The sequence below is a fragment of the Juglans regia genome, chromosome 10, assembly GCF_001411555.2.
Source record: "Juglans regia cultivar Chandler chromosome 10, Walnut 2.0, whole genome shotgun sequence".
Classification (NCBI taxonomy): domain Eukaryota; kingdom Viridiplantae; phylum Streptophyta; class Magnoliopsida; order Fagales; family Juglandaceae; genus Juglans; species Juglans regia.
The window spans coordinates 34,149,300-34,174,027 of NC_049910.1; the positions used below are offsets into that span (position 1 = coordinate 34,149,300).

The 24,728-nt window shown below is 35.2% G+C and overlaps 2 protein-coding genes and 1 pseudogene across 2 annotated transcripts; 1 reads left to right on the forward strand and 2 right to left on the reverse strand.

Annotated features, from left to right (window-relative positions):
* Positions 1 to 277: 277 nt before the first annotated feature.
* Positions 278 to 2,340, reverse strand: LOC108980943 (annotated as a pseudogene).
* Positions 2,341 to 4,685: 2,345 nt separating this feature from the next.
* On the forward strand, positions 4,686 to 15,190 carry LOC108988535 (probable anion transporter 6, chloroplastic). The gene is made up of 15 exons (XM_018961819.2): positions 4,686 to 5,247; positions 5,670 to 5,815; positions 6,962 to 7,061; positions 7,374 to 7,426; positions 7,875 to 7,949; positions 8,755 to 8,835; positions 9,255 to 9,316; positions 9,443 to 9,510; positions 10,158 to 10,273; positions 11,625 to 11,661; positions 12,957 to 13,052; positions 13,469 to 13,610; positions 13,714 to 13,766; positions 14,561 to 14,647; positions 14,745 to 15,190. The coding sequence occupies exons 1-15, from the start codon at positions 4,864 to 4,866 to the stop codon at positions 14,844 to 14,846; spliced, it is 1,602 nt and encodes a 533-aa protein (XP_018817364.2). The 5' UTR covers positions 4,686 to 4,863; the 3' UTR covers positions 14,847 to 15,190.
* A 333-nt stretch (positions 15,191 to 15,523) lies between these two features.
* LOC109005442 (heparanase-like protein 3) lies at positions 15,524 to 19,319 on the reverse strand. Its single transcript, XM_035694931.1, has 9 exons — positions 18,798 to 19,319; positions 18,146 to 18,182; positions 17,840 to 18,023; positions 17,600 to 17,748; positions 17,079 to 17,309; positions 16,811 to 17,000; positions 16,599 to 16,724; positions 16,132 to 16,231; positions 15,524 to 16,046 (listed from the first exon to the last, which is right to left on the reverse strand). Exons 1-9 carry the CDS (start codon positions 19,032 to 19,034, stop codon positions 15,687 to 15,689), a joined length of 1,614 nt encoding a protein of 537 aa, XP_035550824.1. The 5' UTR covers positions 19,035 to 19,319; the 3' UTR covers positions 15,524 to 15,686.
* Between the last annotated feature and the right edge of the window lie 5,409 nt (positions 19,320 to 24,728).

Genomic DNA, 24,728 nt, shown 5'->3' on the forward strand with positions numbered 1-24,728 from the left:
TACAGAGTTCTAATGTATGTGATTATGACAGTAAAAAATTGGCAGTTTGAGGTGGGTTTTAGCCGTTGTACAACCGTTCACATTAATCATCTGCACGCATCAATATATTTCTATTACTTATTTTTAGTACTTTAATGTTTTTTTTTTAAATTAAATGACATGGATCAATTTGACTTTATGGTAAATCACGTGGATCAGTTTTATATATATACTTGAGAAGTATCAAAATCATCATCAAATATTACTCTTCTTCAGCCATTGTTTCTATCATTTATTGCCCAAAAGGGTTCATAAATAAAATGGCAAAACACAATGTCGTCTTTGCATCCAAACCACAAGAGATTATGATAAGAAAAATCAAATTTTTGCAGCATCAATTGGTCTCTTCCCACGCTGGTAGTTCTGGAACTAGATATCAACATAGTTCTTCATCTTCTTGTATAATCTTGGCTGTGACTCATTGACCAGCCTATCATCCGGTTCAATCTCTTTTTCTGGTTCTGGAATATAGAACACTGCCAAAGACATCCCCTCTCTCTTTCTGAGTTTGTCACCACTCTGTGTATTGGGCTCTTGAATATTCCGTTACTCATTATCTGCATACAATTCAGAATCAGTTAATGTAATTGAACCGTTTATTCTTAAACCTCTATTCTAGGTTTATGGTCTGTAAAAGATAGGGTGTAGTGTATCTCATTTTTCTTTTAGGAATACCAATGGGCACTTCAAACCTGAAAGCTACCCTAATTTAATTTCATAAATGAATGAATCCCAGTAATGGTTACCTCCACTTGATCACCAACATTAATGAAAAGAGCCTCTGGAATGATTGGAACTCTACACCATTGATTGTCTTTCTGGAATTGAAGACCTTCCACTTCTTTGTCTTGCAAGAGAATGGTGATTGCTGATGCATCTGAATGTGTTTTGACCCCAAGAACAAGATCTGGCCTTGGACATTTTGGATAGAAGTTGAATCTTGCTGTCATTGTCGCTCGTTTTCTACACTGCTCTATAAAGCACTAGTTGTTCTCTAAGTTCAGCGACCGTGCCATGGCCTTTAGGACTACTTCAGTCATCATTTCCATCTTGACAGTATAATCGTGTAGAATATCTCTGTATTGTTTGTGAGCTATTTAGTTAGATTATTCTACATGCATCAAGCTTTGAGCATGCCCTTTTAATCTTTTGTGCAAGAATATAATTTGAATAATTAAATGGATCTCTTCCGATTATCTTAAACTTTTGAGATAATTGTTGATTTAATATACAGGAAACAGTCATCATGAACATGATCAATCAGTAGTTTAAATAATTGATAGTTTTCTTAAAATTGTTTTTTCTTTTGCAGATATGGTTGGTTAATACCTGAAAGCTTGGGGAGTTTCAGGCCAATACTTCAGCCTTCGCTGGTCTTCTGGATTTAGAGTAAGATATAAGCGATCACTCCAATCAAGTCTTTGTTGCTCTGAAAGGATTCTGTCATTGCCATACCCATAAAAGCCATCAACTTCCCTCGAGTATTTTCGCTTCTCTTCCATTGGAAGTGAAAAAATTCCTTTACAACTTCACGAACTTCCTCGAGGAACGAATGTGTTATCCCATGGTTTATTGCCTGAAACAACCTTAAAGAACTGTTGAGCATTTTGATCATGAAAAGGTTTATAATTAAGTGAAATAGTTTAAGACCTGAAAGCAGCCCCATGAGCTTAAAGCGGAACGAAGTTTCTGCTGCTCTTCTTGGCTGGTCAAAGAAGATGTGAGACGACAACCGGAACCGCCAGCAATGGAACATCCAAGATTCCACCCTCACCATTCTTTTGAATGTACTGTTCTGGAAGTTCTTCTCCATTGATGACAAGTTCTTGGACAGTTTTCTGTGGCAACTTGGCGTTGGTATGAGGGGCAGATTCAGCCATTTCACTATCTGAAGCAGCTGAATCAATATTAAGGTACTGTTCTGGGTGGACGAGGACAACAACAGTCTAGACTACTATGGTGTTCTTCCAAAGGGCAAAAGGGTTGTTTTTAGCTAAACTTGGATGGAGTCAAGATGGCGGAAATTGCATGCATTTAGTGAAGTTGGGTGAACTCTTGCAGTGTCGAGGCAAGTGCATGGATCTCATTCACTTTTTGTTATAAGAAAGTGATTATTAGTATATTGAAGGGGAAAATTAAGCGGACAAAGTAGCATTTTTCTCAGTTCTTTGTTGGTCTTGTAAACTATGCATGCACGGCAAGGCACCGCTAGCTGCACGGGCCTTTGAAAGTGTTGTGCATAGTCTACAGCACTATAAAAGGACAAACACATAGCCAACCAGTAGGTAACCCTTACGCAAGAAATACACACTTCAATTAATATAAACAAATATTTATATTTTGATTTTTCTTTTCAAATAACTGTAATGGGTTCATTATAATTCTTGTGAGCAGCATAACTACTTCTGGAATGGGGTTTTTAATTTTATTCAAAATTTAGACAACGACCATGCTACTCGGACCAAGAGATTTATAGCTCGTTTGGATAGTGAGATGAGATGATTTTAGATGAGTTGAATAAAATATTATTAGAATATTATTTTTTTAATATTATTATTATTATTTCGAGATTTGAAAAAATTGAATTGTTTATTATATTTTGTGTGAAAATTTGAAAAAATTATAATGATGAAATAAAATAAAATGAGATGAAATCCAAATAGGGTTTAATCGAGAAAAATGATCGACAAGTGCAAATGTATATATATTTTTTTAATTTTGTTTTTCTTTTTTAATATTATTTTTATTTTGAGATTTGAAAATTTTAAATTATTTATTATATTTTGTATAAGAGTTTGAAAAAATTGTAATGATTATATAAGAATTCTCATCTCATCTCATCTCTCAAACCAAATGAGGTGATTTCGCTTGTATTCAAATAAAATAGATACAAGGATCCTTTCGATTTTAAGTGAAATGAATACTACCATTTAGCGTAAAATATGGGATATTTTAATTGTTTTATTGAAATATCCTTACTTGTGATAGATGAATACATTATACAAAAAGACCAAGGAGGGAAAAATATTATTTAAAAAAAAAAACAACCGAATGGATATAATAGAATACTGCTAATAATTAAAAAGATAACATTACAAGCTAATGTCAGAAACTTGGAATACCTGCACGATCCAAAGCAAAAGGCCAACCATATGTTTAGAGAGCTCCAAAATGTGGCCCTAGCTCCAAATTAGGTAGCAAGACCGTCTACTTAAACATTCCCTTCCTTGTAGACATAATTGATACTAAAATGGAAAACATTTTTTAAATGTAAAACATGATCCAACATATCAACATAAATCTAAGGGGATTGAGAAGTATTATTAAACCAATTCACAACAAGAAGAGAATCCGATTCCACAATGAGGTCTCGAATACTAAAGCTGTCAATTCTGTGAAAATGTTAGTACTCATACCAAGATAACAGGAAAAACCAACAGTAATGGAGCAATTATAAGACCGAACGATGCCCTCACAACTTGCGGGCACAAGATTAACTTCAGAAACACAATCAATATTGAGTTTAAGGGACCCTTACGAGAGGGCAACCAATTGATAAGGAAAAGTCTCTTAGTCCAAATGTTGGAAGGGGGGAATGTGGAGATCAACAATGACAAAAGCATTGGAAAAGGATGTAAGAGGACGAGGCTTGATGAGGGAATTCAAATCTCTATGTCATCTACTGATCTTATGGATAATAGTGGATGAATGGGTATATGAGTCTTCAAAACAAGTTTTATTTCTGGCTAACCAAATCTCCCAAAAGAAGAGAGATGGTAGCAGCTGATTAAGTAAATGGAATTGGTCTGTGCCTTTAAAAAAAATTCACCACTGAGAGGCATTTTGTTTCCAATTGTGAGAGGCGATACTAGTGAAGCCAGAAACATTGAAAAAATGATGCCAAACCTCTTTAATAACTCACCTGTGACTGTGAGGTGCTAGAAGACAGAAAACCAAAAGGTGCTCTTGGTGCAATGGTGCTAGTGTGATGAACAACATGTAGTTGGACGTATCTTACATGGATCTTTGTGCTTAATGAACCCGATGTGGCTCATTTCATTGTCCCATAACCTCTATGGATTCAGGTAGTTGGATGCATATGAAATGATATATGGTTCACATCCCATTCGATTTAGTCTTGTTTACTTGGTCTTGGTTGGCTGGTCATCAAGGTATATCTAATCATTGGTGAGATCTCATTTTGGTCATCATGTGTGAGATATGTAATGTTCACACACACAGATCTTCTTTGCAATTTAATCGAAATTTTAAAGAGCATATTTTAAAAATGACTAATGTTACATATAATCGTAGATTGTGTAAATATTATACAGTCGTTTTAAAAAAGAGTGAATTTATTATTGAAAAATTAAATTTTTTTATGTGAATCTCGTATTTATTTATTTTTTTTAAAATAATTATACGATACTTATAAACTCACGACTACAATTATCAAAAAAATTTTTTTTTTTTGGGCAACTATTTCCCATTTCGTGTCAATAAAATTGTTGAGAATGACATTTTGTATGAAGAAAGAAAAAGAAAAAACAAGACAAGGAAAAGAAAAAGAGAAACTGCAGTTGTGTCGTGGGCCCAGCTATCGTAACCCATGAAGCAAAATGTTGAAAGAAACCATTTTTCAATCAAATCCAAGCCACAAACGACCTCTTGCGTGGCCTACTCCAGTCCTCGCGAACGAAATGCTAGCTCTTTCTTCTTCCTCTTCCTCTTCCTCTTCGTCTACGTCTCTCCCCGCCCAATATTAGTAGGTCAAAATTGCGCAGCACCCTCATACCTTCTCCATTTCTTTCCTTCGTAAAGAAAATGGCGAAGTTTACACCTTTGGCCGAGAACTTTCGCTCTCTTCCTCACAACAACACTATCTCAAGAGGTCCAGTCTTCAACGCCTCCGTACTCAAACTCCACCTCTTGCATTCTCCTCCTTCTAGGCGCCGCTTGAACTTTCGGGTCTTTTGTAGCATCCAAGAGAAAGAAACTGCCCCCAAAAGCGAAAGAGTTGCAGGGGTGCTGACCGGACTCCGCGTTAATGAATTGGAGCAATTGAGTTCTGAGGGAGAAACGGGCCCCCAGAGCGGGTCCGGGGAAGTGGCCTTTGATTGGAAATCGCTGCCATGGAAGAATATTCCTGATAGGTATAAGCTCATCGGGACGACGTCGTTGGCCTTCGTTATTTGCAATATGGATAAGGTAGTTTCATTTTCTTTTATATTTTCTCTTTAATCTAAGAAAATAAGGTAGTTGATTTCCTATAGTGTGTTTTCCTTCCTTCTCTGATGCCATTGATCAATGTTAAACATTGACATAAATTATGGGTGAGACCTAAGGAAGTCGTGTGCAGTCAGTTTTCGCTTCTCTTTTCGTTATTGTTGCTATCCATTCCTTCAAATTTGTTTGGTGTAAACATGGTTGGCCTGACAATATAATTATGAATAGGTGCTTGAGTTTCAGTGTGTCCTGTTAACACGATAAATACCCAAATCATTTTTGTTTGATGGGCAACAATTTTTATCTTAGAAAGAGATGATGAAAACCATGTTGCTCAAATAGTTATTGGGTCCTATGTTTGTGAAATTTCATCGAATTCTTTTTGTTTGCTATTTGCTGAGCAGGTGAACTTGAGTATTGCTATAATTCCAATGTCACACCAGTTTGGATGGAATTCATCAGTGGCAGGATTGGTACAGTCATCATTCTTTTGGGGCTATGCATTGAGCCAGTTGCCTGGGGGGTGGCTTGCAAAGATATTTGGTGGGAGGTTAGATTCTTACCTTTGTCTATAATATGGGATGATTAATTTGGAGCACGCTGTTGATTAACTAGGATCACTTGACTTAGTAGTAAACTACCTCCCACATTGCAATGATGCACAGCCTACCAAAGGATATCGTACATGTCAGCAAGGAAAAATACTATCCATTTTTAAACATCTATTTAAGCATCAAATAAGCCTTGGTCCTTGAAGGTGTTCTAGGTTAGAAAGGAAATTAAGAGGCAAAGTTGAGATTTTGGACAAACCTCGTCAATTTGATCTGGTTGAGTGGGAATTGATGAAGCAGATTGGTTCAAGTCTATTATTTGGTTGCATCTAAATAAACTCATGCAGTAAAATAATAATAAAAATATTTCTTTACTTGGTAAAATTAAGGTCTATTTTTTGGTTATTTCTTGTAAAAGCATCATTGACTAGCTACAATTTTGACTAGTGTTTACAACTGCACTTAAATCATGTAGTGCTAGATCTCTTCCACAATTCTCCACCAATACCTGTAGGAGTTTTCTTTTCACTTAACCATCAACCCTAATTTACTCCTATAGGCATAGCTTGGACAATTATCCTTATATATATAAAAAAAATGCTTGGAAAACTATCCTCAGCTGTGACAACATACTTTATTTCAGTTACAATTTTCCTGTAAACCAGTGTTTGTAAATTTCATTTCAACATTCCAGAGCTTAATAGCCGTGCTTGAGCATAATGCACTGCACCTCTAATGATGAGGACCATCTAGAGCAGAAACTCAAGAGGGATTAAACGTTTAATGTGCATAAAAGAAAGACAATAAAAATCCTCTATTGTCTTTCTATGATCCCTTTCCATAATGGAGTCTGATCCCAGCTCCAAATTAAAACAATTAAATCTATTAAATTGTAGTTTTTATATCTATTAAATTATAAACAATACATTCTAAAGAATTCTTCTTTTAATATGAGATATAACTGAAACCACACTAAAAGTAACTAACGAACGGAATGGTACCTAACAATCAATCATGTTGTTTAATACTAGATATGATTTATAGATGTCACACCCACCAGATAATATGTCATGTTTGTTTTGAGGCATATAAGATGGTGTTATATTTTGGTCATGCTCACCTGATTTTTCCTTTTCCTGGTTCAGAAAAGTTCTTAAGTTTGGGGTATTGACATGGTCAGTGGCTACAGCGCTTGTTCCTATGCTTGCTGGATTATTACCCGGATTAATCTTGTCAAGAATATTGGTATATAAGTCCCTTCTAAATCTTTTATTCTACACTTTTAGTTTTTCAATCCGACCTGGCTAAGTTTTTTCTTTACTTTGCATGTTTTTGTAGTGTGTTTTTCTTATATGCATGAACAATTCTGTATTACTTAAAAGGTCCAAGTTCCAAGTTCACCATCTATATTGTCTTTGCCCATGCATTATAGACATGATAGTGTAGTCACCCCCCCCTCCCGCAGCTCTCTCTCCCTCTCTCTCTCTCATGCCCATAATGTTGATTTTTTATTATATGACTAACTGACTTAGAATTTCTCTTCCTCTTTATATCTAGGTTGGAATAGGTGAAGGCGTTTCCCCTTCAGCTGCAACGGATCTTATCGCCAGGCATTTATGACATCCAAATTAGTCCAGAAGCATGTTTATCTGATAAATGATTTTACAATTATCTCTTGTTCTTGCTAAAATTTGATTTATTTGTTTATTTTCTTATTAGTTTTTGGAAATTCCTTTTCTCTATCACAGGCTATCACTGCTAATTATCTGATTAAGGTCATCACTAATAAGCACATTTGAGTCTACTTATTATAAAAGAGGTCTTATAAAATTTGGGGTGAACTTTGTTGGAAACTAGACAAGAATTTGGATAGTTAGTAACATCTAGTTTCTTGGCTTAATATCTGGTTTTAACTTTTTGCAATTATCTGTGATGTTAAACTGGTGGTTTGTTTGGCCTTTTTTGTTGCTGGTGATTTAGTATTGATGATGTCTTATACTATCAAAATTATTCTTTTCTATAATGTAACTTGATTGGCATCGTCCAAATCATTTGCAGGTCAATACCATTGTCAGAGCGGTCACGGGCTGTAGCATTTGTTTTTGGTGGTCTGAGTGTTGGAAGTGTTACAGGGTATGTTTCAATAAAACACTTCTAAAATATGTAAGAAATCATCTCTATATTTAAGTAAATATTTGCTAATTGGCATAAAACACAAAACTTGACAGCATCAGCATTCTTATCACTGACAACTGAGATTGTAGCCACTAAAATGTATGATTTCATTTGAAATGACATTGTAAGGCTGTTTGGTAGTAGATTGTTCTATAGATTGTAAACCATTAATGTTCCTTGTTTCTTTTCACATACTAGTAGTTTATATATAGAATCATCATAGATGGAGAAGCCCAGTAGTGGAAACTTTTAGTTCCTGCCCTACTTCCACATGATATAAATGTAGTATACACGTAATAATCTTACATCAGCTGTTGATGGCTCCTGTCTGTCTACTGTGGTGCATCTGGAGGGAATATTTTGAAGATTGTGAGTAAATTGGATGAACTGGAAACCTTTTTCGATGAAGCTTTGATTCTTTGGGCTATATTGCTATAGATTTTAATGGACTAAGTCTCCATGACAACCTTGTATCAGTTTCAAACTCAAAGTAAGCGTTTTTCTTGTATATGACCCGACTACCCAGGCTATGCCTATTTTTTTATTATTAATAAAACAATTAAGTTGTAAAAAAAAATCTTACATCAACTGTCAGTTAAGACTTCTCCTGTGCCAGCAAAACATAGGCATGCTGTTATTCCCTTAGATTCTTTTAGGTTTGCCAAGTGTAGCAAACTTACATATTCCTTGGTCACTCTTATTTTAAGTTAATTGAGTGTATAGTGTTGTTTATTGGTTATTCTAACATAGGAAAAACATGCAGGCTTCTTTTTGCTCCTCCCCTTATCCAGAATTTTGGTTGGGAATCTGTTTTTTACATGTTTGGCATTCTTGGGCTTGCCTGGTAAGTACCTGATTCTGATTTAGCGTAAAGAACTTATCAGTTGTGCTTTCAACCAAGTAATCTTTGTTTGTTTGAAAGACAAGAACTTTCTCTTTGAAGATAGAGGATGTTCGCTGAGAGGAATTAGAGAGTTTTTCTTTCAAACTTTATGTCTTTCGGCGAATGTTCTTGTTTTGAATGGGGACAATTTTCATGATTTTCTTTTAGCTTCTACTAGTTCTTAGCTTGTATTTAGGTGTTTTCTCTTGTATACTTCCTGTGTATTTGGGCTATGCTTATTTATTGGCTGCAATAAAAATTTTTATTACTTCTAAAAAAAAAAGAAATTTCTCTTGGTTAAACTATTTTTTTAGGTTTTCTTTAATATGTTGATTTGACTAAAGTGTGATTTTTTTTCTACTTGCCAAACAACTATGAAGGTTTTTGGGGTTTCAATATTTCGAAGACCAAAAAGCTTCATTCACTGCTGAATCCGTTTCATGTGAGCACCTGATCCTTTTTTGGATTTATTTATTCTTTCTCCTTATTTGAGCAATTCTGAGTCTCTCTCTCTCTCTCTCTCTCTCTCTCTCTCTCTCTCTCTATCCATTTTTTAAATATCTGACAGTGTCCCCGCCTGGCTCTACGACACAAACATGGAATACGACTCTTAATGAGTTGGGTGGCTCATTGAAGGTACATTTTTGTTGTTATTCTTGGGTTTTTTGGTGGTTTGATTCTTTCTGGGGGAGTGAGGGAAACGGGATATGGGGTACTCAAGAGGTTAGGGATGTGTTCTGTGTGAACATATTATGCTTGCCCTGGGTTGGTGGCTTAAATAACTTGGCTAATGACGACTGTCTCAATTAGCATTTTCAGCACATTCCTCAAATAGTGAGAGTTGTTGGCTGATCTGCTATTGGAGATGATTGACTATTACATTTCACTCGGTGTATTTTAGGGTTAGAATTCTGCCATTTAAAATGTTAGAGAGTAAACATGATGAACTATATGCATTCTTGGCTGCTGTCTAAAACTTGGTTATCCAGCCCTTTGAATAGACTGGCATTGACGTCGTCCAAAACTTATGCAAACAGTATTTTAGATTGTTCAGTCAAATTAGTGCCTTGGGTCATGCTTTCCCATTAACGAGGCCTATATTTGCTTTTACAAAGAATATTTCTTTATGAATTCTCATGCTTTTGCTTGTATGAAGAAAAATAATCAAAGTCTTAGTTCGTACATTGTGTTAGCTTTTATTTTATTGTTTTAGCACCTATTATATCTTTTTGTGAGCTCTTATGGTGTTACCCTTGGTTTTCTGACTGGATCTTCTATACTAGGAAGTACCATGGAAGGCATTTTTTCAAAGTCGAGCTGTATGGGCGATGATATATACTCATTTTTGTGGAAGTTGGGGTCACTATACTTGTCTGTCGTGGCTTCCTACATACTTCAGGTGTTTTTGTGGGTCTTTGCTGGATTATCAGTATTACATTTGGCTATTTCCAGGATGAGTGCTCTGAGACTCTTGCATCAGCTTATCTGTCACTTTCATTACTTCCATCAAACATTGGTTATCCTTGATATAATTGTCAAATAATTGTTTTAAATAAATTCTAAAAGATTTCATATTGCACTATAACATATAAAAGCAAAAATGCTAGATAATTTTTTGCTTGTCTAAGCTGTTGAGTTCCCTCGTATGTTACACAGACTAGGGTCTGGGTATGCATCCAACTGTTGGTTTCTTTGGTTTCCCAAGTACTTTCTACCAATCTGGAGTGTCCGAAGTACCATTGCCAAACCTTACTCATGTCAGGTTGTGTTGACATGTGAACTGCAGGATGGTGCGAAGGGTCACACAACTAAGCTTCAGTTTAAGGACATGATTCATCCTTAATTAAGATTAGTTGGAAATTCGCATGCCAAAGTTGCTGGCTGTCAGCATCAATAATCTACTTTATTACACCCTTCTGCCTAAATTATTATTTGTTCTCTCTCTCTCTCTCTCTCTCTCTCTCTCTCTCTCTCTCCCTTTTGGTGGGTGGTGGGGGTTTTTTATACCTCTTTCTTTCTTAGTCACCCGATTACTTAAATCCTGGAAGATACTATCCAAGTTATCTGAAATCATATAGAGGAAGTCCGGCTAACTTAGATTGGCTTGAAAAGAATAATTTTTAATGAGTAAAGGAAATTTGATAAGTGGTTTGGAAAGAATAATGAGTTCTTTAACTTTGTAATTTACATTTTAACAGGAACTTTTTTGGGATTTCTGCCAAATTATAATCAGACCTGCTGGAATGATGAAAATAGCATACAAGACATCCTCCATAAATGCTGAAGGGCTTTTTTTAAAGTACACAAACATTCTCAGCAAGCAGGGTAGTCCAAAATGCGTTTTGGTCATCCGTCTTTTGTTACTCCTTTTCTCTTAGCTGGGAAATATTTATGAGTCCCATGCAAACACACCTCAAACTTTGCCCAGGTTTTCATTGTTTGGAAAATAAATTGATCCTAAGACTTATCCCAATCTTGCCCCACCCTAACTGCCTGAGCCAAAGCCAAAGGGCTGCCTTTGGTCTTCTATTATTCTATAATTTTTATACTCTTATTTCTGTTTTAAGATTCTTAAGTTGGTATTTGATAATTTCTTGTACCTTTATCACCCTGATGAAGTGTCGATGAATAACTCTTCTGATAGGATTAGGTTCTGATATATTTTGCCACATTTTTTTTTCTTTTCTTTGTCTTAAATTTTTTATTTATATAATCTAAAAGAATCTAAGTTACAGTTTCATTCTATGCAGTGAGGAGCTGAACCTAAATTTGGCAGAAGCTGCTTGGGTAAGCCTAATATATATATGCTTTCTTATTCTTCTTGGACATTTGTCTGAACATTTATTGCAAAAAAGGTTCTTATTTCAAGTGAGATTGGTAAATAATATACCAGATACCATGTAATGAATATGAATTTTACTAGAAGCTAAAACATCACCCTTTTTAGCATGTGGATCCCCATAATGATAAAATATTCTTCAGGAAAATTCTTGGATTTGCTTCTGCTGCTCTGAAGTTGGGATTACTGTTTAATTCAGGCTAGTATGGTAACTGAAACCATTGATCTCTTCTTTGAGCAGGGTGCAAAATGATTGACAAAAATTGTTTTGCTTACGATAATACTGGTGCAAAATAAACCTTCTATAACCTTCCAATGAAATGCAACTCACAGACTTTGATAACCTAAAAAATACTTGTATTTCACGAGATCAAATGCGTTGGAAAAATGATCCAATTTCTAATATGTTTGAACATTTTTTCTGTGAACTTATGGTGCCACATGCTGTTACACATGGAGCACCATTTTCAGAAAATAATAAGCAATCATGCAGAGGGTATGCCCCTCAGGGCAGAGGGAGAGAAAAACTAGTCAAACCAGGAGGATAAGGATTTACGTGATTTTGAATTTTATATTCATATTTGGTTATAGGTCAATTTTTTCTGACGAAGAATTAGTTTAGTGCACTCACTCATCCTCTGAACTCAGTTTAAAACACCAGTCTACACATTTTAAATTTAGTTATTCTCTCAGAATATTTATATATGATCAAATGACAAGTTTATTAAAAGAAAGTCGGTGTCCCTCACATAGGTGAAAGGAGTCCAACACAATCATGTGCTCATCAGGAAATACAAGAAATCTGTCATAACTCATCTTCCAAAATACCACCTCGTGAGATTTAACTGTGGTAGTTGTATGCTTCCCACGGTATCATAAATGTCTGCCTTATGGGACAAAGGTGGGCATGTCGGACCTTTTACTCAGTACACTTTGTTTTGGATGTGCTCATGAGATTATCACAAATAATTTGGTTGATGGTCCCAATGGTTCGCTGATAAATTGTAGATTTGGAATGTTCACAGTTATAGCCATTATAGATAATGTCATGTTTCTATTAACAATGTACCATAAGCATGTTATTTATTCGCATAATATCCTCCCAGCTTTGAATAAGCATTTCCCTATTAAATTATGAAACTTTCAAGATATCATTTATTTGATTTTTGATTGAAAGTATAAGCTGTTTGAGCAACCAAGCATTTCATGGAGAATTTGTTTTTGCCTACATACTACATTTCAGGTTTCTATCCTTCCTCCACTGGCTTCGATCTTTGTTACAAGCATTGCGGCACAATTTGCTGACCATTTGATTGCGAATGGAGTGGAAGTCACCATGGTAAGCTGTACACTGAACTGTTGCTTCTTTGCCCCTGTAATGATCATGATCATATTGGAAGAAGTCAAATTACCTTTTTTGGCTGAAAATGAAAAAAAAAATAAAAAAATCTGGTAGATTGATATGTATGCTCTTGTTTAGTTACTAATCTAATTGGTGCTTCAAATGTGAACTTTGTTTTTGAGTTGTTGCATGATAATTTATTGAGCTCCTGATATTAGGAAAATGCTAAATCCTCAGGAAAAAATGGCTGGGAATTAAGCATCATGTGAGATAGGAACCTATAGGGTCTCTAAGCCGGTTGTGGCTGTGGAACACTTCGTTTAACAAAACTTTCATGCTTATATCAAATTTTTTTTGTCTTCTGAAAGGAAAATTCTTAACACTTCTGATTTAGTTACGTTTCGATCATGTAGGTACGAAAGATTTGCCAATCAATTGCCTTTCTGGCGCCTGCAATTTGCATGACTCTGTCATCCCTGGATCTAGGATTGCCACCTTGGGAAATGGTGGGAATTCTCACTAGTGGCTTAGCCCTATCAAGCTTTGCCCTGTCAGGTATTTGGAAACCAACTTTTTAGTACTTTGATTGGATAGAGCAGTATATATTGGAGATAAATGACTTATAAACTGCTTATCCAATTACTCAATTAATTTGCAGGACTTTACTGTACCCATCAAGATATGTCACCTGAATATGCGAGTATATTGTTGGTATGCAATATTATGAAAATTGTAAATTTCAAATTTCCATAATTTATAGTCATCTTTTGATTAGTGTCCAGATATTATCTAGTTAAAAATCTCATGCTCCTCTGCCCAACTCAATCTCCACGCAGAATATGGTTCTTCTACTATCTGTGCTTTTTACCCATGGAATATTACCATCAAAATTTGTTGAATTAATGGTATACATCCTCCTATAAAGGAAATAGGTTTCTTTCCCTCTTTTTTGGGTGCAGAAAAGGACATGACTTTGTTTATGATTTAACGAAATGCATTTAGTGTTAGAAGTTATTAATCTCTTTCTTTCAGCTGGTCACATCTTAATGGAACATTGCTTTTATCACCAAGTTTCAATTTTCTTGTTCACAGAGTCTGCGATAATCATCAGTTTGTAATTGAGCATGATATGGCCATGGCTAAATGGCTATACAAAAAGCATGATGAAATACTTATGGATGATTATCTTTGAAGTTTGTTGAATTTCCATCCTAGTTTTAGCTTTCCTAGATTGAACTCTTGTTCAAAAACATATTTTCATTTTCAGGGGGTTCTGGGTAAGCTGGTATCTAACTCCCTGATTACTTTTTAATCTCATGCACAATGGGCCAAAAGCATAGTGCTTGATGCTGTACAATGCCTGTGCTTGCTCTTAAAATTGAAGCTTTGCTTAATTTTGCAGCCTACTTAGGATATATATAAATATGTGTGTGTGTGTGTGTGTGTTTTTTTTTATCAATTTTGGAAGATATGAATAGTTAGATTCCTGAAATTTTTCCATGCAGGGTATTACCAACACTGTTGGGGCTGTACCTGGTATTGTAGGGGTAGCCCTTACCGGTTACCTTCTTGATTCAACTCATTCATGGAGTGTAAGCTTCAACATACTGCCTTTCTAGTTCTCTTTCTCTCTCTCTCTAAAACTCTTAATCTTAATTTCATTTTATAATTGTGGTTTGTATTGTCCAGATGTCATTATTTGCACCATCAATCTTCTTCTACTTGACCGGTACGGTTGTATGGTTGATGTTCGCCAGCAGTAAGCCTCAAACCTTTTCCAAGAGAGATTGACCTTGTTTATGTTCTCTGGATATATCATTCTTTATGAAGCATCCAAATTGAAGTCATTCAGGCTCAATGCAATATTAATTTTTTAAACAGCATTGAGGTGATACAGGTTCAGCCACTGATTGTGTCAACTTAGATGTACAAGTACATAGGAAACATGTGTATATCCCCACTGTCTTTTGTTCAGTCACATGTAACAGCGTTGTATATTTTGGAATTCTTTGGTTGGCCACCAAAGCGATGTAATGAACATGTATTTTCATCCAGAAGAAATTTTGTTGTAAGAATCTCTGGACGTTTTCCATGCCTATCCTTCTATTGGCTGCTGGTACGTCCTTGAGCAAGTACTACTCTCTGTCTCTCTCTCTCTCTCTCTAGGAAAAATCACATTTACTCCCCAACCATCAAACGATCAAAACTGTCACTTTACCTCAAATATCACCATTCATTTTGAAACTATTTTCCTTTTTTAACATCTAGCCTTCAAAATCTTGTCACATCACCTTTTTTTTTTGGGTTAATCGATCTTCATGAAACTTATATTTTAAATTGGGTGTAAAGTGACAACTCGGTGACTTTAGTGATAATGTTGTGATTTCCTATCTATTTGACTATGATCGAAACTTACACCCTGAACAATAAAAAAATGAAAAATAAAGAAAACACATCGGGATTTTCTAACAAGAAAGAAAAGATTTGATATTGATTGACTGTAGTTTGTAAGAAAGAGCAGATGAAATATACCTCACTAAAAAAAAAAAAAAGAATGAAATCATTGCCTTGATCTTCTCCCTTTTATTTGGTTACTAGATGGAACCAAGTTTAGTTCCATCTAGCAACCTCCTACCTGCAAGCTGGGAGAACAACACTTGGTATGTGAGCAAATACAATAGAGAAAGGAGCTACCTTTATTGGGGTTGATGAATTTACATATATAGGCTCCAAAGGAGGTATGTCTCCAGATGAATTTACACTTAAAATGTTTCCATTTAGCAGCATGGTTTGGCTGTGTAAATTCTCATCTTTTGCTGTCAGATGGTATTCCTCTCTTGCAGTTTCACTTATATCAGGTCGAATCAGCTGAACAAGATTTGTTTTATGAGATCTGTGCTTTTGATGCAAACTCCAAGTACTATTGAAGGCTACTTTGGCCTGGATGGTGGTGCTGTTGTCTAGGTTGATTAATAATAATACTATCCCTTTCTGCATGATGAAGAACCTCATTCTGATTAGATCACAGACAGAGCATACACACCTATTTTGAGAATTTAATATGGATGCAGCTTACAGAATATTTTGCACAGTGAGCATAGGCACGTATCTTCTTTGTCCCAGAAAAGCTTGTTGACAGAACCTTGTTTCCCATTAATCGGTGCCAAAGAAGAGCACTGGAGTGAAGAAAGCAGAGTATCAGATTCATTGCTCAGTAGTTTTTCTTATTTTTTTAAAATAATTTTTCTCATTAGTTATGATTACTGAAAATGGGAATAACGATGGTGTAAAGCCAAACAACATAAAACGATGAGAGTTGCAACAAAGTTTAATCCTACTTCTGCATCATGATGATTTATGATGATGCTCTAGTATCAAGTAGTTTCAAGAATCTACGTTACAGCTTGAGGAACTCCCAAGCAAAAACGTAAATTCAAAAAAAAAAAAAAAAAAGAAAGAAAAATATTGTAGATGATATTAAATTTAAGGTTTCAGATTCTGTTGATTTGGAGTCTGTCATGTTAGGGTTGAAAAAACTCTAACCTGTAGTAGTCGGGGTTTGGTTCGAAGGTGGTGGTGTTGAGTAAACCATAGTTTCCACCAATCAAGGTCTGTCTGCAGTAAGTTTTTGTGTCATGAGCCGATGCCATTCCAAGCTGATCCAAATACCTTATTATTGCATCCAAAATAACATTATTTAAGCTAGAATCGATAAGAGAACCTAATACTTTAATTGTCGAGTGTAGCCAAGTTACCAGAAACTAAACACAAATGCATTTGTGACAAGATTATGGCCACTGTTGTAAGCCCCTCCTGACTCACCAACCCATGCGGTTGCTGAAGTTGCAGAACTCTTGAGGATTTTATGGAGACTCCTAAATGTATCAGCCTCACCATCAAGATAGGATGGGTTAAGAATCTTTTCAACAAGGTGCGTATCAACTCCTGTAATTTCATGTAATCTATTAGAGGGACTCAGAACTGAAATAAGTGTCAAAAATCAGTTTGCTCAACCCAAGATACCTGGCCCCAAATTATATATATGGTGGGACACAACATCCAAAGATTTGGTCGTCTTATCTATGAATTCTTGAAACCAGTTTGCATCAAAGAAGCCTCCAGGTGCTATGATTAGTGGCTTAGGTTCGATCTCCTCGTAAATGTTTTGGACTATGCTTTGCAAAGCAATAGTGTCCAAGGCATACTGATCTGCTGCAATTCTTGTGCCGACTCCATTCCCTGACAACTCATTTCCTGAACAGCAAAGAGATGCATTTTTTCTCCATAAATGACTGGCAGAAAAGGTACAAAGGACAATTTCATGATTAGAATTAAACCTGGAAGATTTTGAGTGAAGAAATGCAGAATACCAAACAGAATCCAAAATATGATTTCATAACATCATATTATGTCAACAACGAATGGAGTTTTTTTTATTTTTGGTGTAGTTTTAAGATCTTGCATGGAGTTTGTAGGATGAGAAAGTGTTTTTGAAGATGGACTTGGCATATTAATGTAGCAATAACAAGAAATATTTTTCTTACCCAGCTCCCAACCATGAATAGTGTAGTTCTTTCTGACAGTATAACGGATGAAAGATTCAGCATTTGTATAGTTCCAATCTCCCCCGGCAGACCCATCAGAATTTATAGATCGTCCGTTAAGAGCGTTTAACCCGAAAACAATCTTAGCCCTGAAATAAAACCATGAAATCTTTAGGCAGTTTCACACTAGTAGGCAGAGATTAACTTATCATGGTAAACAAGAAAGAAAACTCTTGTTACCCGGCTTTCTCGAAAAGGGTGTTTAATTCATCCCATCTATGCATGGGTAAGCAACCTTGAGTGAAACCAAACATCTCTGAAGTATTTTTAACAAAAGGAATACAAGGTTGCTGATTATCTTCAGTACCATATATGACCTTATCTTGCAAACTGCCACCTAGTCTAAGTTTCAAGGGGGAAAAGGCTGCAGCAAGATTGGAAGGAAAGTTTTAGATTCCAATAGAACTATTAGAGAAAACAAATGAGTATGCCATGAAGAAAAATCATGTGATAAATTAAAATCTCCAAATGTTTAGGTGTTCTCACCTTTTATGGCATTTAACAGAATATTGTTGCCAAGATCCTGCACACGACATGCAAACACCATCACCAATTTGACAGAGTTTCCTTTTTCATATTGAATAGGAACAGGCTTTCAGCTCAAACGAAAACTGTAAATTTCTGCATTACATATTTATAGTGGTCAACTAAAAGTGCATCATTTTTCAAAAATTTCTTGATATAAATTCCTCCAGAAAAGAAATGGTTGTGTTGTATTAAAAAAACTTCCTGAACTACATCGAGCCCACCAACCGAACATAATTTAAAATACAGAAAAACATGATGAGAATTTAATAGAAACCGATGAAAAAGCAAAAACAATATGACTACTCATTAAAACTGATGCAGGAAGAGAAAGGAAGACAAGTAAATCCGAAAAAGTGAAAAACGAATCAACCGCATCAAATGGCCAAGAAATGTGGTTGGAACATGTATGCGGGTATGCCTCATATCAAACAATTACACAGAGAAACACTACCAATGCAGCAGCTGCAGCAGCAACAGCAACAACAAATTAGAGAAGAAACAGAGAGATATTACCATGAAGGCCTGGTATTCATTGCAACTATCAATCATCATACTTTCCTCATAAATACTCGTTATGTTATTAACAAGTGTATACATTGCAGAAACATACCAGATTGAGGAGAGAAACACGACCCCAGCTGCATGTTCCATAGTCGCATTTCTCAGGAGGCCACCAATCCAAGGTTGCACAAACAAAATCATCATCAATCCTCCCAATGGCTGCTTTCCCATCAATGAAAACAGTCCCCTCTCCACCCTTGGCACCCTGCGAGTATACGGAAATGAAGCCGTAGCTAAACAGATACATCCAGAGGCACATCCCCATAACCCAAATCTGACAACCCATTTTCCTTTCAGATTATATAAAAAAGTTTCAACCTCTGTGTCGCTGAAAAAGTATAAATGGCCGAGGCTGCCATGAATATATATATATGTAGGATGCGAAACCGCTAGTGACTCGTGAGCCTGCTAATGGGGGGACCACAAGTGTTCTATAAAAGAGAGAGAGAGAAGATGATTAATACTTGATATTTGCAAGACATAGGCGCATGACCACAAATACAAGACTTGATCGACATTGCAAGACAGCCGCATTACTTCTTAATAACTCAACTACAGTCATGCCATTCTTTAACGCTAGGAAATAATAATTGAAGTTTTTCACCCTTTTTTCTTTTCTCTCTCACCTTTTGGATTTTTCCGCGGAAAAACTATTGCTTTATAACTTTGCAGCTCAGAATAACGTGACGATTCTTGCAAGCAACTTGCCAGTGGGCCATGATTTTTTTTTTGTGCTTTGTTTGAGGACAACAGCGGGAAGTACTTTATAGTACTGCTCCCGTTTTTGTTCAATATCTATATATATATAGAATCTATATAGATTCTACCTGTGTCTGTGAGAGTTAGAGTGCGGTCCAATCAGTGCTCCGGGGAGGCTAACCGGATCTGCAATCCAATTTATGGGGTTGCCATCTACTCTCTTTAACTTCTGTGATCAGGGTAGGGCTTGGGTCCAGAGCTAAGAATATACGTTAACTAATGCTTATTCCAACTCTTTATTCTCAAAAAGAAGAAAAACTTTGCTCTTGTGCACATCAAAACTAGAGGGTTATCTTCTTCCATGAAAGTACAGCAAGAACGTCCTCCCTAGCCTATGGCATGCAACATATTTTCTATAATTTTCTAAGATATAAAAGTATATAAATAATTCATAGCACATGCATGAGCATCTCAAGTGCAACTGTGACTCATTGTATAGGAAAAGTACTATAGGAGAGAATAATTCAGACTTCACAATTCTTTCAGGTCAAATATTCTTTTACTGCATAATTTAACCTAGAAGGACCAATAACTCCATTACTTGAAATATTTTATGACATGACCGGTCAAAGATTTAGTACTTGGTTTATCATATCATAGGATAAAGATACAGCATAGCTACAACATCGATGTAAAAAAACAAGGTTTTCTCTCTCAAATCAACACACAGAATTTGGTTCTTGGTCTGTTGTTTGATGTCTCCAACTGCTATGAAATTGTAATATTGAGATCCGAAGCAAGCATCCTTGTCTCGATGAGTTTGAGAGGGATATCAAAGCGACTTTCTATCCGAAGACAACTACTATGACCTAATCCATTCAATTCAATGTTAGTTGCGAAATGTCTTCTATTTGGTAAGATTTAGTTGTTCTAACCTAACACTTTTTTTTTCCCTGGTCTGGATGATGTCGTCGGCTGTCACCCATAATCCAAAGATCATGTAACAAAATTCCACCTATCAATACGTATGATGTACCCAATATTCTAAAGAAGAGAAAGTCCAAAGCCAAGCAGCAACATGCAGATCACGCCATAGGTATGATGGTGATGATGGGACGTTAAATTATTTGAACTAGGACTGCAATGGCACCAAAACGGTGCCTTTTGCGTGAACGGGGGCGCCTTAATGGAAATGAGAATTAATTGAGTAGTGACAACATTGAATGTCATAGTCAATATTATTATTATTGTCATTATTATTATTATTATTATAATTATAGGAAAGCAATATGCATTAATAACAGAAGTATTACAAAGAGTATGCAAGTCTAGGCTACATTACCTAACCTGGGAACAAGTTGAACTTTGCACACACTAAACAACTTGATATCATTAGTCTTTGGGTTTCTTTAAGCAGATTCCCTAGCATTGAAAAAGAACTGGCAGTAGCTGCTTGTAGCTCTTTGATCATCACCAAGCAATCATTTTCAAGAATAATTTGAGAAATACCACTATGCATGCAAAATTGAAGTCCTTTGAACATAGATAAGAATTCAATTGTTTTCAGCATCAGCAACTTCATTTTCAGCTTTACTAACTGTCATAACAAGTTAACAACATCACATTTCTCATCTCTGAGTATCGCCCCCACCCTTGCTTTATGTTGTTTAAAGAATATAGTTCCATCGACATTACATTTGAGGAAACCATGAGGAGGAGGCTTCCAATTGCAGTGTGTCTTAGGGTTTGGGTTAGGTATAGTCACCAACTCCTTGTGAAATTTCTGCAAAGACAATGTATGAGCTATCACATATATGGGTTCATAAAATGTATTTTCATGTATCATTTTGTTTCTTCTAAACCAAAAACCACAGGCAATTAAAAAGAAAATGATCAAGTCATCCATTGGCCCCTTCTCTTTCAACATCAAAACTAAGTCTAGGAGGCTTTGATGTTCTTGACTGTCTTGCAGTATAGGCAAATTATAACTCTTCCAGATTTGTTTTATTGTAGGAAAATAGATAAGAGCATGTGGAAGATCCTCTTGCTCACCTTTGCAAAAACAGCATGTGGTATCAACTTCAACATGTTTCTGCCTTAGATTGTGTTGAGTGGATAAATAGTTTTTGCAAGCCCTTCACGCAAATATCTTAAACTTATGGGGAACTTTCATATTTCACAACACTTTCCGCAACGAGTTCTGTAGGTTAAGAGAAGAACTTTCACCTACACTTTCCTCACATCTTCTTTTAAAGAATCTATATGCACTATTGACACTAAATCTCCCATTATTATCCTGGCCCCATATCCATTTGTCTCCATTACCACCTGGGTAGATTATAATATTTAGAATATCAGTAGCTGTATTTGGATTGAAAAGAGCTCTAACTTTATGCACATTCCACCAATGTGTATTATTATCAATGAGAGAATCAACAGTCTCATTTCACTCCCCCTCCTCTACAAAATTTAGTTTCTACTATGGAGGTTTATTTCCTGGGATCTAGGGGTCTGTCCAAATTTTGATCAATTTCCGATCTCTTACTCGACATTGACATCCCTGATAGAGATACTGCTTAGTTTCCCATATTTCTTTCCAAGCATAAGATGGATTAATTAGAACCCAGCTTTGTACAAAAGGAAATATGATTTTGGGAAGTATTTAGATTTATAAATTCTGTGTAGCAGTGGATATTCCTCTTGCATTATTCTCCACCCTTGTTTAGCCAAAATAGTCATATATTTGAAGATCTTTAAATCCTTAAAGCCTAAGCCACCCTTGAACTTGAAATCACACATCTTTTTCCAGCTGACCCAGTTAATTTTCCTTTCATTTTCTTTCCTCCCCAACTAAAACTGTGAATCATACCTAAGCCATATATTTGAAGATCTTTAAATCCTTAAAGCCTAAGCCACCCAACTTGGAATCATACCCTCCAACTTCTTACATAGGTAATCATCAGGTAATTTAAAGCAGCTCATGACATAAATTGGAATGGACAATGCCACAGTTTTAAGTAAAATCTCTTTACCTTCTTGAGAAAGATGCTTCTCTTTCCAAGTTTGTAATTTCAATATTATTCATGCATGAAAAATCTATCTAAAAAGGCCACCACACCTAAAACCATTAGGGTGCATGAGAAAATATGCATGCGAAAATTTTAACTAGGGATAAATACATTCGTAACTCTTAAATTATAAAAGGATTTTTTTTCTTTGCAAATATATATATTTTCTTCAGTATTGTCCATATAAGTGGTATATATGTATGACCGTTGCAAAATTGAAATTGGCAATGAAAAAATGTCGTTGCTAACGAGTAGTACGTAGTAGTCTATTGCTATTTGGGGAATTATTTTTTGCAACAAACAAATACATCGTTGCTAATATATTTTCTTGTTGCAACAAATATATCTGTCTGTATTATACTGGAAATCGTTGGAAACCTAAGTTCACATGCCAGATCTTATGCTAACTGCAACGATAATTTTGCAAGAAAAATATTTTGTTGCAATGTAACTATTTGCAAATATACAAATTTGACCGTTGCAAAAAGACTATTACGCAAAAAGTCATTTCTATTGTAGTGAAAGAGCCGAGAAAAGATTAAGAGTGAGTTTGGATCAACTCATTATTATAACTTTTCTCGGCTCTTTCACTACAATAGAAATGACTAAAAAAAATTAGGGAACATATTTTGAAGTTAGAAAAAAATTTAAATTAAGCCTTTTGCTAAAATGACATGTCCTCTCCCTAATGGGTGAGCGTATTAATTCATAACCTTTCTTCTAAAAGTCCTAGAATGCTATGGTTTCAGTTTGATATGGATTCAATGGATTTTCCAGTATATAGCAACTGTCTACTATTCAATAATGTTAAATAGCACCCCATATAGATTCTTCAAACCTACTCGAGGCTTGTGACAAGGATATCTTCTATTCCCATTCCTCTTCATTCTCGGTGCTTAAGTCTCCCTACTACTGGCGAAAAGGGATTTAGGGAGTGATCACCATCTTCTTCTTGTTGTTCAAATCCCTTTTAGATTTTAAAATCACATAAAAGTCATCGAAATTTGAAATTTACAAAAATGTTATCCAAACAAAAGTAAAAGACAAAATTGTCATTAAAATAATTTGAATTGGAATGTCAATAGAACAAAACTTGGAATGAAACGAAATGTGGATGTATAGTATATTGGGTATTATATGGAACAAAAGAATTCTAACCGTTCCAACTAGAATGGAACGGAATTCAAAACTATCGTTAAGAGTTCTTAGAGTTTCTATCCGAATCTCAATGTCTAGAATAAAAAAGATCATATCGTTTCATTAAATAAATTCTATAACATTTAAAATATTTAAATTTTAATTTCGTTTAAAAAATCTACTCGAGTAATTATAAAACGTAAGTCTCATTTCATACCGCTATTTCTTTTCCATTCTAGATGGTAAAAGACACCAAGAGATACTAAATCTAGATTAAACTGTGTAGTCACCAGCTCAACCCTTTCTATTTTCATTGACATCTATGTACCTCGCCCAACAATATAACCTGTAATTTAGATACCCTGAAATAATTGTTAGAGAGTAGTATCTTCGGGAAAGAAATTAGTACATTAATACCTTTTTAACTATGTGAATGTTTTGCCAAGGGGATGCTACTCTGTGCTCAGAGTAGCCCGTTGCAAGTTACTATTAGGCTGAATTTATCTTTTCAATTTTTTTCATATATTTTTTAATGATTTTAAAATATTTTTAAAAGATAGAAAAATATATCAATACATTAATAATCATTTCTTTAACTATTAAGTAAAGAAAAAAAAGTAAAATACCTTAGATGTCAAAATGAGGTGTCAAAATAAGGTGCCAAAATAAGGTGCCAAAGTAGCATTATTTTTTATAGGCCTATGGGTTGATTGACATAACCCTAAGCCTTCAAAATGGATGTTTGGAATTTGAAACCCCCATTTCCCAAATGTACTAAAAAAAAAACTATGTGAATATTATGCTAACAATGTTAATTTTTTTAAAGTATAAAACAAATAATATTCTTTTGGGAGTCCTAACAAAACTAGAAATGGTCAAAGAGGACGACTAAGGTTTCGTTAGGATACAAAAATGGTTTCATCTCATTATTATATTTTTTTTAAATTCTCACAGAAAATATAATAAATAATTTAATTTTTTCAAATCTCAAAATAATAATAATATTAAAAAATTATATTCTAACAATATTTTATTTAACTTTTATCTAAAATTATCTCATCTCATCTTACAATCCT